We start from the raw sequence: 15,508 nt of genomic DNA, 5'->3' as shown, positions 1-15,508 counted from the left end.
GGAAATTATACAGCAATCTTTATGTTATGAAAGATTTGTAAATGTTTTAAGGGGGTCGCACACCGGACACGCAGCTCAGCACCGCGTCGCGTCTAGGACAACTCGGAGGTATCGTAAACCGGAAGAGCACATTAAATACAGCAAGCTAAGACAGATAGCATCTACATCAAAAATAAAAATATAAGTTAGCAGCCAATTTTAATCGTTAATGATTTGGGACAAATATGATGTTATTTAATGTTAAACTATGTGAGTGTCGCGACAGGGATTTGAGCAACTTCCTGAGTCAAGCTGTGCCCTACGGACATTCGCCACCTGTCGGCGCCGGTGTGCGTATACTCATAAAAAACAATGTGGTTGATTTTTTTTAGAACGGTGCGGCGCTGAGCTGGGCGTCCGTGTGCGACCCCCCCCCCCCTTTTCTTTTGTAGCCGTAAAAATGTAATAATGCTACGATTAAATGTTGCAAATACGTCTACATTGTACGCTTCAGCATCTATTTAAACATACAAAACGTTTTTTTTTTTTTTGAAAGTTACGTATTAATACTACGTATTAACAATGAGACCAGGCTGATTAAACACATGCTGGGTTATAAACATTTTCTGGGTTAATTCAACTCAATTACCTGTTTTGGCCCTTTCTGACCTAATGCTGGGTTAAAAATTATCCAGATTTTTTTTACTTACACTGAACCTCTTAATCTTAGTCTAAACTTGTCAGAAGCGCTATTTCTTCCAGATTTAATTAATATGTGAATAACAATATATTGTGTTTATATAGGGGGAGACAAAAGGGGGGCTAGATGACTCACAACAGGCCTGGGAACTGCTTGTGAAACTATTTTTAACACGTAGCAGTTAGGTGGACATAGTTAAAACTGTCCTCAGAACCACTACTTGGTTAAGAAGATATAAACTACAGCCAAGGACAACAGGTGTTCTTAGCAGAGCAGGGGCCACCAGAAGGCGTGTTCTGCCCCCTCAGTAAATCAGTCTCTAGATATTGGCCCCAGTGCACAGTTTGGCCCGCCTCTCGCACCTTTTAGGTAGCAGAACCCGATACCCACACTGCTAGTTCTCTTATTTATTAGGGTGCAGTCACGTGTGCCACTCTTGACCAGGACTGAAGCACTGGGCAGCAGAAGTTCTGCTAGCACCTCCACACAGGCACCTTGGACAAGTGGAGTCTGGTCACTGAGCTGGTGTCCTCGCATTAACCCACGGACGGGATTTTGAGTTCAAGACCCAAAGCGCAAGGCGCGTAACTTCTAATATAAAGCGTTAGAGGGATAAGTGTTAAAGATGACGACTATGATTGAGACGCAGGTGCAGTATAACAACACCTACATGATGTCATCTACGGAAGCCTACATGACTCAAGAGGACGACTGGGACAGGGATCTTCTGCTGGACCCTGCGTGGGAGAAACAGCAGAGGAAGGTAGGGTCACGTGAATGTGCTGGTACATACTACACAATTACAGTCAGATATGTTTGCTTTATATGAGTTTGTGTGTTTTTTATAATATTGTACATTACATTAATTTTAGAAATAATGCAGTAGTATTTAATTGATTTAATATATAATAGTTACCCCAAAAATTGATTCTGAGCTTTGTACACTTTTAAATCATGATTAAGCAATAGCTGCAGCAACTATTTTGTTACAAAGTAACTAAAAAAGCAAAACAAATGCAAAAAATTATATATCTGGAAAATCTTTCTTTATATTATATACATTATTGTGTACATTATGACAAAAGACAAAATGTTGTCACCACTAAAAACATAAATGATAGACTTTCATCCAGATAGAAGGGGGGAGAAGGGATAAACATTAAGTTTGAATCAGCTGGAAGACAGAAACGACAGGTGAGGTTTAATAGCCCCTCCGTATAGCTCATGCCAGTGGTCTAGGAGTGACGTCAGCACGTCCTCCCAAAGCACAAATGTGCAAACCGAAAATTCTCTGTGTCAAGTTTGGGCACGTTTGTTGTGACAAAAATAGAAAATTTGAAAAAGTTGCAATATATTAAGATATTCAGAGTTGTTTTAATATCAATAGCACACGGTTACATGCTTTAGGGAGTTCCATTATTTTATATGGGCATGTCTCAGCTCTCCAAGATTATCAGCGCACTGATTAAGGAGTTGGCCATTTTAAGGTCTGTCTCAATTCAGAAATCCTTTCACACTGCACTGAAACTTTGCATGTTAATTTTACATGCATAAACACACATTAATACATGAGTCTTGATAACATTATGGGACAGTTTCCCAGATAGGGTTTAGATTAAACCAGGATTCGGCCTTAGTTATATAAAGACATTTAAGTAGTTTTTACAAACATACCTTACAAAAAACAATACTGGTCTGCATCTTGACACAAAACATTAGCACCAATGTTAAGATATCTGTCCTGTCTGTTGGTTAAAAATACCAATGGTGATGTTATGTTGTCAGAAAAAAAGTCAAAATATGTACCCCAGCTTTCACTGGGATAGTACCCTTAAAAAGTACAACTTAGGTCCTAAAGAGTTCATATTAGTATCTCAAAGATAGGCTACATATTGGTACCAAATCTGTACCTAATTATACAAATTAGGACTTTAATTAAGGGTACTGACTCAGTGACAGCTGGGGTACATATTTTGACTATTTTTCCTAACAGTGTAATCACGTCAGAGCCACACATAGTCTGTATTGAGCCCCTTACCTACACCCAAAATCATGCACACTACTGATTCATAACCTATGGAGATGCACTCCACATTGGTAAAAATTATTAAATGTTTTTATTGTTGTATTGCGTTTGCAGGCACTTTCTTTAAAGGTGTCTGACAAAAACTTGTTGGATGTTGGCAAAACCTGACAAGGTTGAAAGACTTCAACAGATGGTAAAGCAAGAGAAGTGCAAGGAGGTTTCATTTCAGTCTGTGAATAAACATGCCCTAAAAATACCCGCAAACCTTGCTGCCCCACCTCCTTTATTCCTCCCTCATCCCTGTCGTTCTTAAGGCAGTCTTTTCTGACCTCTTTTGCCCGAGCAGTTGCTCTCTCTACTCAACAGCCAGCAAAACCAGCACCATGTCAATTGTCACTATTTTAATGGTGCAAAATTTTTTAAGTGCACTCAGTGGTGTTCCATAGTCAGCACCTCGTACCTTAAAAGTGATCTAATCTACAGGCTTTACATTTGTCAATAGTTATTTTTTGCCTCTTTGCCAAAAAAACAAAGCTGAATAGTGTAGTTACGATATTGAAACAGTTTTTTTTTGTTTTAGCACCAGCATGAAATTAACTTGACTTGAAATTGTCTTTAAATGTCTCAGGCCAATTGGATATTGCAGAAGGTGTTTAAACATTCTTAGGCATGTGAGATCAGCATAAGGAGCTGATATCACAGCGTAAATATAGAAAGTGCATCATTTTGCAATGAAACTAATATGGATGTTGTGGGGGTGGGGGTTCTGCGCCTGTTTTAGCTCCCCAACGCACATATACTGAAGTCCCAGTAATAAAGTGATTGTCAACATGCTGTTTTATATGATATGTGTCAAATGCAGAAAATAGACAAGTCGGTTCTCAGCATCACCCTGCTGTTGACAGGTAAACTGAGATTGATGTACTTCATATGTCAAAAAAATGGCCAAATAATATATGTGCTGAAATATACTTTGAAATGTGTTTACAAACATATATTTTTCACCAATATATTTTGGCCATTTTTTATATTTTAAAATATATATTTTAAAAATAAATATGTTGTAAAGCATTTATATAAACATTGCATTGGAAGAAAAACTTTGTAAACTTTGAAAATGTAAAAATTAAATTTAAACTGCTCAAAATATGATATTACAAAATATGACTGGGCCTACATTTCATATTGCCATGCCCAGCAATGGCCTCCCTTGAAAACCATTCCTAACAGAAAAAGAGTCTCAGCACTGCCATCTGGAGGAGGATTTAAAATTCTCAACATAAATGAATATAAAAGTTAAAGAATGAAACATTTATCTTTAAATTGATCTGTATACATTTATCTGTTTTTCTTGCTAAATTAACCTTAAACATTTTAAAAGATCAATGTTCAGTTTACACTGACCATGTAAATAATCAGAAGGTTCATATGGTGTTGTAGCAACCTTTCAATTTTGCATTGACCAATGTTTTGCATTGACATATTTCTAGGGCTTGGCAGTATGTTAAATATTTATAATATATTTGAAACAGTTTTGTTGATGTAAAATAAGCATAAATTGTAATGTTATGGTAATGTTGATATGCTTATAATTAGTAGTCGACCAATTTTTAAACATTTTTAATGGCTGATGCCGATATTAAGAAAGCATTATAACAGATTGGCCAATATGAGGCCGATATAACCCAACTAAAGAGACACAAACATAACATTTGTGAAACTAAATAAACATTTGTTATTCATTATATTTATAAGTGTAAACTTTATAAAGTACTTTAAACATATTTACATGACATAAATATAGACAGACATATCGTCCGATTCGGATAATAAAAAAATCCAAATAAAGTGAAATCTCTTCTTTTTTAATTATATGTGTAAATAAAAATATGAGTTAGTGTAACTAGTAATTGAAAAAAAGAATGAATATGTATCTGAATATGTCTTGGTTTTATTAAAAGGCTGACAAATTTTACAATATATTTCTCATCAATCCATACGTTTTTTTATTTAAATCATTGATTTAATTTTTGACATAGCCTTATACAGTTAAAGGTGCCATAGAATAAAAAAAGTATTTAACTAGGCATAGATGAATAATAAGACTTCTGTAAATGGTAATAATGACATATCATAAGTCTTAAACAAGCAAAAGTCTGCTGGAAAACAGGCCAATTTCAACATAACACCATCTGTGACATCACAGTCGAGATGTACGCCCCAACATTAAGTTACACATTAAATTAATGAAAAAGTTGTTAAAATGCTGAAAACAAAGCAGTGACTGCTAAATTACTGTGCGTTCACATTGGCGCCGATGTCAATGAAGCTGTAGAAAAAAAGTAGTGGATGCTCAGATGCTTGAATGCATTCTCTGGAATCCACTCAGGTGCAAGACTTCTATGGGTTTTGGCCTTCCAAATGGTTGCTGCTGAACATTTCCACCCTGCGGTTTGGCGGCAACCAATCGGGTCATAGCTCATTACTATAAAGCTATAAACTGCCAGCTCTCATTAAAAGTAAATGACTTCTGGCCACTTTAACGCTCTAGCCGGTGGCGGTGTTAATGCACAGTTAGCGCTACATGCTAATTAATCTATATGCTAGTGTTTAGGCTAAAGTTCTACTATTGACTTTACAGTTACGTTTTGCCGGTCCATACTGAAAAAACCCCACAAACGTACCACACAGAAACATCCATTAATAATCTCCAAACCATTTTTTGCTGTATTTTCGTCTCAAACATATAAGGTCTGTTTACTAATGTGAGCTACTGACATGAGCCTCAGAGCAGAGCAATCAGAGCAAAGCTCAATATTATTATTCATGACCCTTCCAAATAGGGCAAAACAAACCATTTCATTTAAAGGTCAAATCCTAGGGTTGTAAATGGACATGTTATAAGGTTTCTGGATCATTTTTGCACTTATTAAAGTTACATACCTTCTATGTAAATATCAAAGAACAATTTAACAATTTAACACATTATTTAATATAAAGATATCAATGTTATATTTTCATAGATGTTCTTTAGGTAGGATATTTTTTGTGTCGAAAAAGTAAAAAAAACATGTTTTCACAGGCAGGGTCATATACAGTATGTGATTACATAAAGGTGCACACATACTTGCAGGTATTGGGTCCTATAGAGCAGGGACATAGGCACTGAGATATACGCACATATTTTACACAGTAAAATATAAATAACCTTATACACAGCGTTGGTCAAGATCCTTATCAAGAACCCTGATCAAATTAAGTTGACGCCTGTTTACCGTGGTATGAAGTCGTCTTTTTCTGCCAGCTGTGTGATGGTCGCTTCTGGTTTTGCAGCTGAGTAGAGTTACAATGTTTCCATTTCCTCTGAATGTGCTCTGATCTTTACATCAGAGGTAAGATGTCATACTGACATAGCAGTCATTCTCGATATCGAAATCCTCTGGCACACTTTGAGTATCAGATCAGATTCAGATTGAGGTGACAGGTGTGTATAAAGGTACAGCATATTAAATTTGTGGATCCTTTACGTTTTCAGTATCTTGAGAGGTTGTGCACTGTATACATTTTTTTAAACTAAAGTGGATAAAATGGATTTTGGCAAAATAAGCTGGGAAAAATTGCTCTGAAACGATTCCAGTCCCTCTGTATGTTATAGTAATAGTTGTGGGTGTCTCAAATTAAGGACAAAATGTAAAACTTTAAAGTTATCAACACACCCTAACACATTGAGATGAGGCATAGGGAACAGTCGTTTCTGAAATTTCATACTACAAAAATAGTATCAGAAATATGTCTTAAAAATAACACCGGCTCCACCAGGCTTGGATGGATGACAAAATTTTTGTAAAGCTGAGCATGACACGACATGACATGACCGGTTTTATGGTCTTAATTGTAAGGTGTTAAAGGCGTAATGTGTTTTTAGCAGCATCTAGCGGTAAGATTGCGAATTTCAACCAACCTCCTTTCAAAATGCAATGAGAAGCTATGGCAGCTGCCACAGGACAAATACCGACAACATGCTTTGTATAACGGTTTGTCCATTTAGGTCTACTGTAATAACATGATGGCGACATCCATGTAAGGAGACCCGTGGTGTATGTAGATAAAATCGGCTCATTCTTTATAAACCACTAATAAAATAGTTATAGTATATGCATTTCTGTCAAGAAATACCACACTTTAATAGTTTAATATGCTTTGACATGTGAAACACTGCCTTAGAATTCTCATAGTCTTTTCATTTTTAAAGGAAAACACCACTGTTTTTCAATATTTTGCTGTGTCCTTGCCTCAATTTGGATGAATTGGTGCATACCTATCTTTTTTCAATGGGTGCGCTTAATCTTTGTACAGCACGTCGTGAATGTGTTAGCATTTAGCCTAGCCCCATTCACTCCTTAGGATCCAAACAGGGATTAATTTAGAAGCCACCAAACACTTTCATCTTTTCCCTGTTTGGAGACTGTTACATGAGTAGTTACACAAGTAAGTATGGTGGCACAAAATAAAACATACAAAATAAAAAAATAAGAACTATCTTGTATGCGGAAGAGCAGTTCAACCTCGGCACACAGTAATATCATCACTCCTGAGAACCCCCCCCCTCAAATTTCTGCAGTCAGGGGTGATGATGTTACTGATGATGTAACAGTCTTTAAATAGGGAAAATATGGAAGTGTTTGGTGGCTTCTAAAGTCATCCCTGTTTGGATCCTAAGGAATGAATGGGGCTAGGCCAAATGCCAACACACCCACAAAGCGCCGTACAAAGACCAAAAGTGCACGCATTGAAAAAAGATAGGTATGTATTCATTTGTCTAAGTTGAGGTAAGAACATAGTATAATATTGAAAAACTGTGGTGTTTTCCTTTAAGTATTTTACTAAAACCTTCAGTTTTCTAATTTACGTCAAAGTGAGTATATGTTTAATATTTTTTGCTTGTGGTCTGATGAGGAACAGTGAAATTTAGTTCTTTGTTTAGTCTCTCACTGTTAAAAATGCAAAATAAAGTTAAAACAGCTTGGTTATGCAAGTCAATTCAACCTACTATTTTTAAGTTTCTTTAATATCATCGATGTGAAGAACATTTCAAGCCCTTTTATTTTTAAGAGTGTAACAATGACACAACAGAGCAGTATGATTGAAAATTTTGATCAAAATAAACATACATTTTAATGGCCACAAATGTCACATTTAGCTGGAAATAACATTATCATCTACAAAATGTCACCTTAAATGTAGAATAATAAGCTAAATGTATAACTTTATTAGCAGTATATTCTTATTTTTATTATTTCTCGAGAAAGGTGAAAAAAATATTTAATATATTAAAATATTTAAAATAAGCACATTCATTCAGAGGTTAAGAGAACTGTACTTTGTACCTTATTCATGAAAGCAGCATGTATAATTTTTGTATTTCAATTACTTTGTATTTATTTGAGAGAGAGAGAGAGAGAGAGAGAGAGAGAGAGAGAGAGAGAGAGAGAGAGAGAGAGAGAGAGAGAGAGAGAGAGATTGTGTGGTCAGATCAGATGGCAGTTGCTATTCCAGAAGCGGTGTCCATGTAGGGCAGCAACTATAAAGAGGGAAGAGAGTTCACATAGGTCTCACGATTGATTTATATTTGTGTTAATAAATATGTATAGATGTGTTTATATTCAGGTGTTTTTAAATCTTTGATGATTTTGTATATTGTATATACCAGTTATAAATCAGACTGCTTCTGAAAAAAATTGTATATGGTTTTTTATGTATATGATGATATTATGGTGTTCTTTAAACTATCTGCGAAAAACATATTTTACTGCAAAGTATAATTGTACCATAAGATACCATCAATATGGTGGTGTGTGATGTTAAGTTGATATTTGAAGGGTAAGCTTTACAGAGGAACTAAAACTGTATATATAGTGAGAATATGAGGCATCCAGTCTTATAATACACACCATCCATCTGGCCAACTCATTACTGAAAAGCCAATTTAAGATACAGTACTTTACAGCTAGCTGTAATTCAGAAGCAGCACTACATTTCCCCTGTGAGATCATTAGAATCCACAAAAATGTTTAAAAAGATGTAATTGATTTAGTTCAGTACATGAGCTTTCCAAAAGATATAAATAGTTTGTTTGTGTTATTTGCGTCTTAACTCACTGCATTGTTAAACGGAGGATGCTATAGATGAAGTTACCATGGTAACAGTATGTGAGAAAGATGGATTCATGAAGAAAGAACTTATTTTTATGGCGAGACTCTTTCGTTAATAAACTTATACACTGACTTGCAGATGTGCAGTGATGGGTCCACTTGTTTCCTCAGAGGTTTTTAGTCTCCCTTCTGTGAACACATTAATGAGGGCTGCCATGTTTGATAAATGTTGAAATGTGAGATGTCAAGTCCTTGCATGCTTTGAGTGAGTGTGTGTGTGTTGGGTGACAGAAAGGTTGCTGGTGTGTCATTCCTTTAGAATGATTTCAGATTTTCCAGACTGCATTTCACCATTTACGTTTATTCAATACATTGTCAGAAAAGATTTACTGGAGTTTTAATTTTTTAAGAGCTTAGTTTTGTTCCGCCCTGTGGAGACATTCTGAACGTGCTGAATTTTGAATCTCTCAAACATTTTAATTGAACAGCTTTGTTTCAATGTTAATATTGCTTTTTTTGTGTAGGACAATATTTAAATTAGTTCACTGTCACAAAGTGGTCCTGAGCTGTCACTGGGGCAGTACCCTTTAAAAAGGTCTTTATTTGTACCATTTATACAGATATGTATCATTATACAACAGTTATTTCTGGTTCTCGAATCTGATTGGCTAAGAGGTGTGCAATAATCTACTGATAAGGGCACAGTAACCGCTTCACCTTTCGTATCATTCCGCCACCTAGTGAATGGAGGTCCTCTAAACATTCTCATCTCTGAATGGAAAAACTGCAGACACACACAACCGCGCTGTTTTGAATCACTCTCCGTGTGTCTTATTAGTTCACTAGCTCGTAAATCAGTCTGTGAATCCTCAATCGGAAGTTATTATTCCGTCAAAGATCAGCGCTCTTGGATGTTACGTTAAAGTTAATGGGAGTAATGTCTTGTCACATAGTGTGGACGATTAACACTTGGAAAGAGGAATGTAAACACTTATTTTTTTCTGGAGCTATATCTCTTATCAGAACGCGAAAACACAGTGGAACTGCAGGTAAGCACAGCAGCTTTTAAATGTGGATATTGATAATTTATTTAATCGCGACGTGACTATTAAAACATGTTATGAGATATCGCCACTGGTATATTTATAAGCAACATGCAAAAACATCTCTCTGACACTTATAAAAAAACAGTTTTATATAGTACTGACAAGAACGAAGTCTAATAATAACCGAGTGCTCGTATCACGTTAAGATGAAATGGTAAACCAATAGTAACATTATAGAAGTATAGTTTTATTAACTTTTACCTCGTGCCAAAACAATAACAACACAAAAGACACTAAATATGAATAAGAAAACAAGTACTAGTTTCATCATGACACCAAATACTGGTGATTTGATCAAATTTTTGACCATCAGGCCAACATGAGAGCCAGGGAATCCCTGTCGGAGATGTAGCCCAGAGAGGGCGGTTGTCAGCGGGGCGAGTGAACACTGACGTCCGCTCATGCTTTGGTTCTCATACGTACCGAATCTCACTAAGCAAACGTTCAAACAGGCGCTATCTTTACTAATCGACTGTACATTTAAATACAATACATATATATTCTCGACTGAACTAATCTTAAAACTACACTTTGTGACCAAGAAATTGTAATATTTAAAAATGGCGAATCCGTCCATTGAGTTAATATGAGATTCAAAGCAGCCGAAAGTGTTACCTGTCATTCTGGCCGCCCTTAAATCCGTGGCGGAAGAAGTAGTTCTCAAACAAAGAGGCTTTTAAAATTACTCCGTTGTTGTTTTCTAGTTTTCGTTTTTCAAACGTGTGCCGTCGAACTGTTGTATAAAAGCAATATCGCTCTCGGAGTCGTGTGATATAGCGCTATATCATCCTACTCGAGCGATATTGCTTAAATATGGTAACAGTTTTTCTGTTTGAGGTAAACATCCATTGGTAGCAATATTTAACTTTGAGGTACTAATATTAACCCATGAGGTACTAATATTTCCCAAGAGGTAAACATATTTACCTTTAAGGTAATAATACTATTTGGTACTAATATTTACCCATGAGGTACTAATATTTACCTACAAGGTACCAATATTTGCCTATGAGGTACAAATATTTACCTTTGAGGTGCTAATATGTACTCTTTGGTTCCAATATGAGGTACAAATATTTACCTTTCAGGTTCTAATTTTAACCTATGAGGTACAAATATTAACCTTTGAGGTACCAACATTAAAGGTACCAATTTTTACCTATTATGTACAAATATTTATCTATGAGGTACTAATATTTACCTTTGGGGTACCAATGTGTACTTTTGAGGTACGAATATTTACCTACGAGGTACAAATATTTATCTTTAAGGTACTAATATGCACTCTTTGGTACCATTATGTACCTTTGATTTCCTAATATTTACCTAAGAGGTACAAATATTTACCTTTAAGGTACTAATATGAACTCTTTGGTAGCAATATGTACTTTTGAGGCACTAATATTCAAATTTGAGGTACAAATATTTACCTTTGAGTTACAAATATTTTCCTTTGAAGTACAAATATTTACCTTTGGGTTACAAATATTTACCTTTGAGGTACTAATATTTAATATATACCTTTTGAAGTACTAATATTTACCTTTGAGATACAAATAGTTAAATGTGAGGTACAAACATTTATCTTTGAGGTACCAATATTTACCTTTGAGGAACCAATATGCACTTTTTGGTACCAATATTCACCTTTGAGGTACTAATATGTACCTTTGAAGTGCTAATATGCACTCTTTAGTACAAATATGTACATTTGAAGTACCAATATTTACCTTTGAGGAACCAATATGCACTTTTTGGTACCAATATTTATCTTTGACGTACTAATATGGACTCTTTCGTACAAATATGTACCTTTAAGGTACCAATATGTACCTCTAAGGTACAAATATGCACTCTTTGGTACCAATATGTACCTCTGAGATTCTAATATGCACTCTTTGGTACAAATATGTACCTTTGAAGTCCTAATATGAACTCTTTAGTACAAATATATATCTTTGAGGTACCAATAATTACCTTTGAGGAACCAATATGCACTCTTTGGTACCAATATGTACCTCTAAGGTACTAATATGCACTCTTTGGTACCAATATGTACCTTTGAAGTCCTAATATGAACTCTTTAGTACAAATATATGTCTTTGAGGTACCAATAATTACCTTTGAGGAACCAATATGCACTCTTTGGTACCAATATGTACCTCTGAAATTCTGATATGCACTCTTTGGTACCAATATGTACCTTTGAAGTCCTAATATGCACTCTTTAGTACAAATATGTACCTTTGAGGTACCAATAATTACATTTGAGGAACCAATATGCACTCTTTGGTACCAATATTTACCTTTGAGGTACTAATATGTACTCTTTGGTTCCAATATGAGGTACAAATATTTACCTTTCAGGTTCTAATTTTAACCTATGAGGTACAAATATTAACCTTTGAGGTACCAACATTAAAGGTACCAATTTTTACCTATTATGTACAAATATTTATCTATGAGGTACAAATATTTACCTTTGGGGTACCAATGTGTACTTTTGAGCTACGAATATTTACCTACGAGGTACAAATATTTATCTTTAAGGTAATAATATGCACTCTTTGGTACCATTATGTACCTTTGATGTCCTAATATTTACCTAAGAGGTACAAATATTTATCTTTAAGGTACTAATATGAACTCTTTGGTAGCAATATGTACTTTTGAGGCACTAATATTCAAATTTGAGATACAAATATTTACCTTTGAGTTACAAATATTTTCCTTTGAAGTACAAATTTTTACCTTTGGGTTACAAATATTTACCTTTGAGGTACTAATATTTAATATTATACCTTTTGAAGTACTAATATTTACCTTTGAGATACAAATAGTTAAATGTGAGGTACAAACATTTATCTTTGAGGAACCAATATGCACTCTTTGGTACCAATATTCACCTTTGAGGTACTAATATGTACCTTTGAAGTGCTAATATGCACTCTTTAGTACAAATATGTACATTTGAAGTACCAATATTTACCTTTGAGGAACCAATATGCACTTTTTGGTACCAATATTTGTCTTTGACGTACTAATATGCACTCTTTCGTACAAATATGTACCTTTAAGGTACCAATATTTACCTTTGAGGAACCAATATGCACTCTTTGGTACCAATATGTACCTCTAAGGTACAAATATGCACTCTTTGGTACCAATATGTACCTTTGAGATTGTAATATGCACTCTTTGGTACAAATATGTACCTTTGAAGTCCTAATATGAACTCTTTAGTACAAATATATACCTTTGAGGTACCAATAATTACCATTGAGGAACCAATATGCACTCTTTGGTACCAATATGTACCTCTAAGGTACTAATATGCACTCTTTGGTACCAATATGTACCTCTGAAATTCTGATATGCACTCTTTGGTACCAATATTTACATTTGAAGTCCAAATATGTACCTTTGAGGTACCAATAATTACATTTGAGGAACCAATATGCACTCTTTGGTACCAATATTTACCTTTGAGGTACTAATATGTACCTTTGAAGTGCCAATATGCACTCTTTTGTACAAATATGTACCATTAAGGTACCAATATTTACCTTTGAGGAACCAATATGCAGTCTTTGGTACCAATATGTACCTCTAAGGTACTAATATGCACTCTTTGGTACCAATATGTACCTCTGAGATTCTAATATGCACTCTTTGGTACCAATATGTACCTTTGAAGTCCTAATATGAACTCTTTAGTACAAATATATACCTTTGAGGTACCAATAATTACATTTGAGGAACCAATATGCACTCTTTGGTACCAATATTTACCTTTGAGGTACTAATATGTACCTTTGAAGTGCTAATATGCACTCTTTTGTACAAATATGTACCATTAAGGTACCAATATTTACCTTTGAGGAACCAATATGCAGTCTTTGGTACCAATATGTACCTCTAAGGTACTAATATGCACTCTTTGGTACCAATATGTACCTCTGAGATTCTAATATGCACTCTTTGGTACCAATATGTACCTTTGAAGTCCTAATATGCACTCTTTAGTACAAATATATACCTTTGAGGTACCAATAATTACCTTTGAGGAACCAGTATGCACTCTTTGGTACCAATATTTACCTTTGAGGTAATATATGCACTCTTTAGTACAAATATGTAGCTTTAAGGTACCAATATTTACTTTTGAGGAACCAATATGCACTCTTTGGTACCAATATTTATCTTTGAGGTACTAATATGCACTCTTTAGTACAAATATTTACCTTTAAGGTACCAATATTTACCTTTGAGGAACCAATATGCACTCTTTGGTACCAATATGTACCTTTGAGGTTCCAATATGCACTCTTTGGTACCAATATGTACTTCAAATGTACTAATACGCACTCATTGGTACCAATATGTACCTGCTGAAGTTCTAATATGCACACTTTGGTACCAATATGTACCTCTAAGGTACTACTATGCACTCTTTGGTACCAATATGTACCAATATGCACTCTTTGGACCAGTTTGTACCTCTGATGTTCTAATATGCACTCTTTGGTACCAATATGTAAAGGTACTAATTTGCACTCTTTGGTACCAATATGTACCTCTAAGGTACCAATGCACTCTTTGGTACCAATATGTACCTTTGAGGTTCTAATATGCACTCTTTGGTGCCAATATGTACCTCAAATGTACTATAATGCACTCTTTAGTATAAATATGTACCTTTGAGGTACAAGTTCTAATATACACACTTTGGTACCAATATGTACCTCTAAGGTACTACTATGCACTCTTTCGTACCAATATGTATCTCTTAGGTACTAATATGCACTCTTTGGTACCAGTTTGTACCTCTGTTGTTCTAATATGCACTCTTTAGTACCAATATGTAAAGGTACTAATTTGCACTCTTTAGTACCAATATGTAAAGGTACTAATTTGCACTCTTTGGTACTATTTTGTACCTTTGAAGTTCTAATATGAACTCTTTGGTACAAATGTGTACCTTTGAGGTTCTAATATGCACTCTTTGGTGCCAATATGTACCTCAAATGTACTATTATGCACTCTTTAGTATAAATATGTACCTTTGAGGTACAAGTTCTAATATGCACACTTTGGTACCAATATGTACCTCTAAGGTACTACTATGCACTCTTTCGTACCAATATGTATCTCTAAGGTACTAATATGCACTCTTTGGTACCAGTTTGTACCTCTGTTGTTCTAATATGCACTGTTTAGTACCAATATGTAAAGGTACTAATTTGCACTCTTTGGTACTATTTTGTACCTTTGAGGTTCTAATATGCACTCTTTGGTACAAATGTGTACATCTGAGGTACTAATATGCACTCTTTGGTACCAATATGTACACTGAAAAAAAGAACTTTTTGGTGTAGTAATATTTATTAGATTAACTCTCTTAATTTCTACATAATAATATTAACATTTATTGAGAACTAGATTTTCCTAAGTAAAACGATGATAAATACACAATTGATTCATGTAAAAAATGAACTATGTGGGAATAGTAAGTCTTAGTAGATATTTTCTAGTATTATTTAAC

The 15,508-nt window shown here is 34.8% G+C and overlaps 1 protein-coding gene across 1 annotated transcript in view; it reads left to right on the top strand.

Moving 5' to 3' along the window:
• The first annotated feature begins 1,103 nt into the window (after nucleotides 1-1,103).
• Nucleotides 1,104-15,508, top strand: part of actn3b (actinin alpha 3b) — a 36,067-nt gene continuing 21,662 nt past the window's right edge. The window contains exon 1 of the mRNA XM_073859757.1: nucleotides 1,104-1,442. Within this exon, the coding sequence (XP_073715858.1) occupies nucleotides 1,305-1,442 (138 nt within the window). The 5' untranslated portion in view covers nucleotides 1,104-1,304. The remainder of the gene's footprint in view (nucleotides 1,443-15,508) is intronic.

Source organism: Misgurnus anguillicaudatus, chromosome 21, assembly GCF_027580225.2.
Source record: "Misgurnus anguillicaudatus chromosome 21, ASM2758022v2, whole genome shotgun sequence".
NCBI classification, from domain to species: Eukaryota; Metazoa; Chordata; class Actinopteri; order Cypriniformes; family Cobitidae; genus Misgurnus; species Misgurnus anguillicaudatus.
This window is presented reverse-complemented; position numbering and strand designations above follow the sequence as displayed.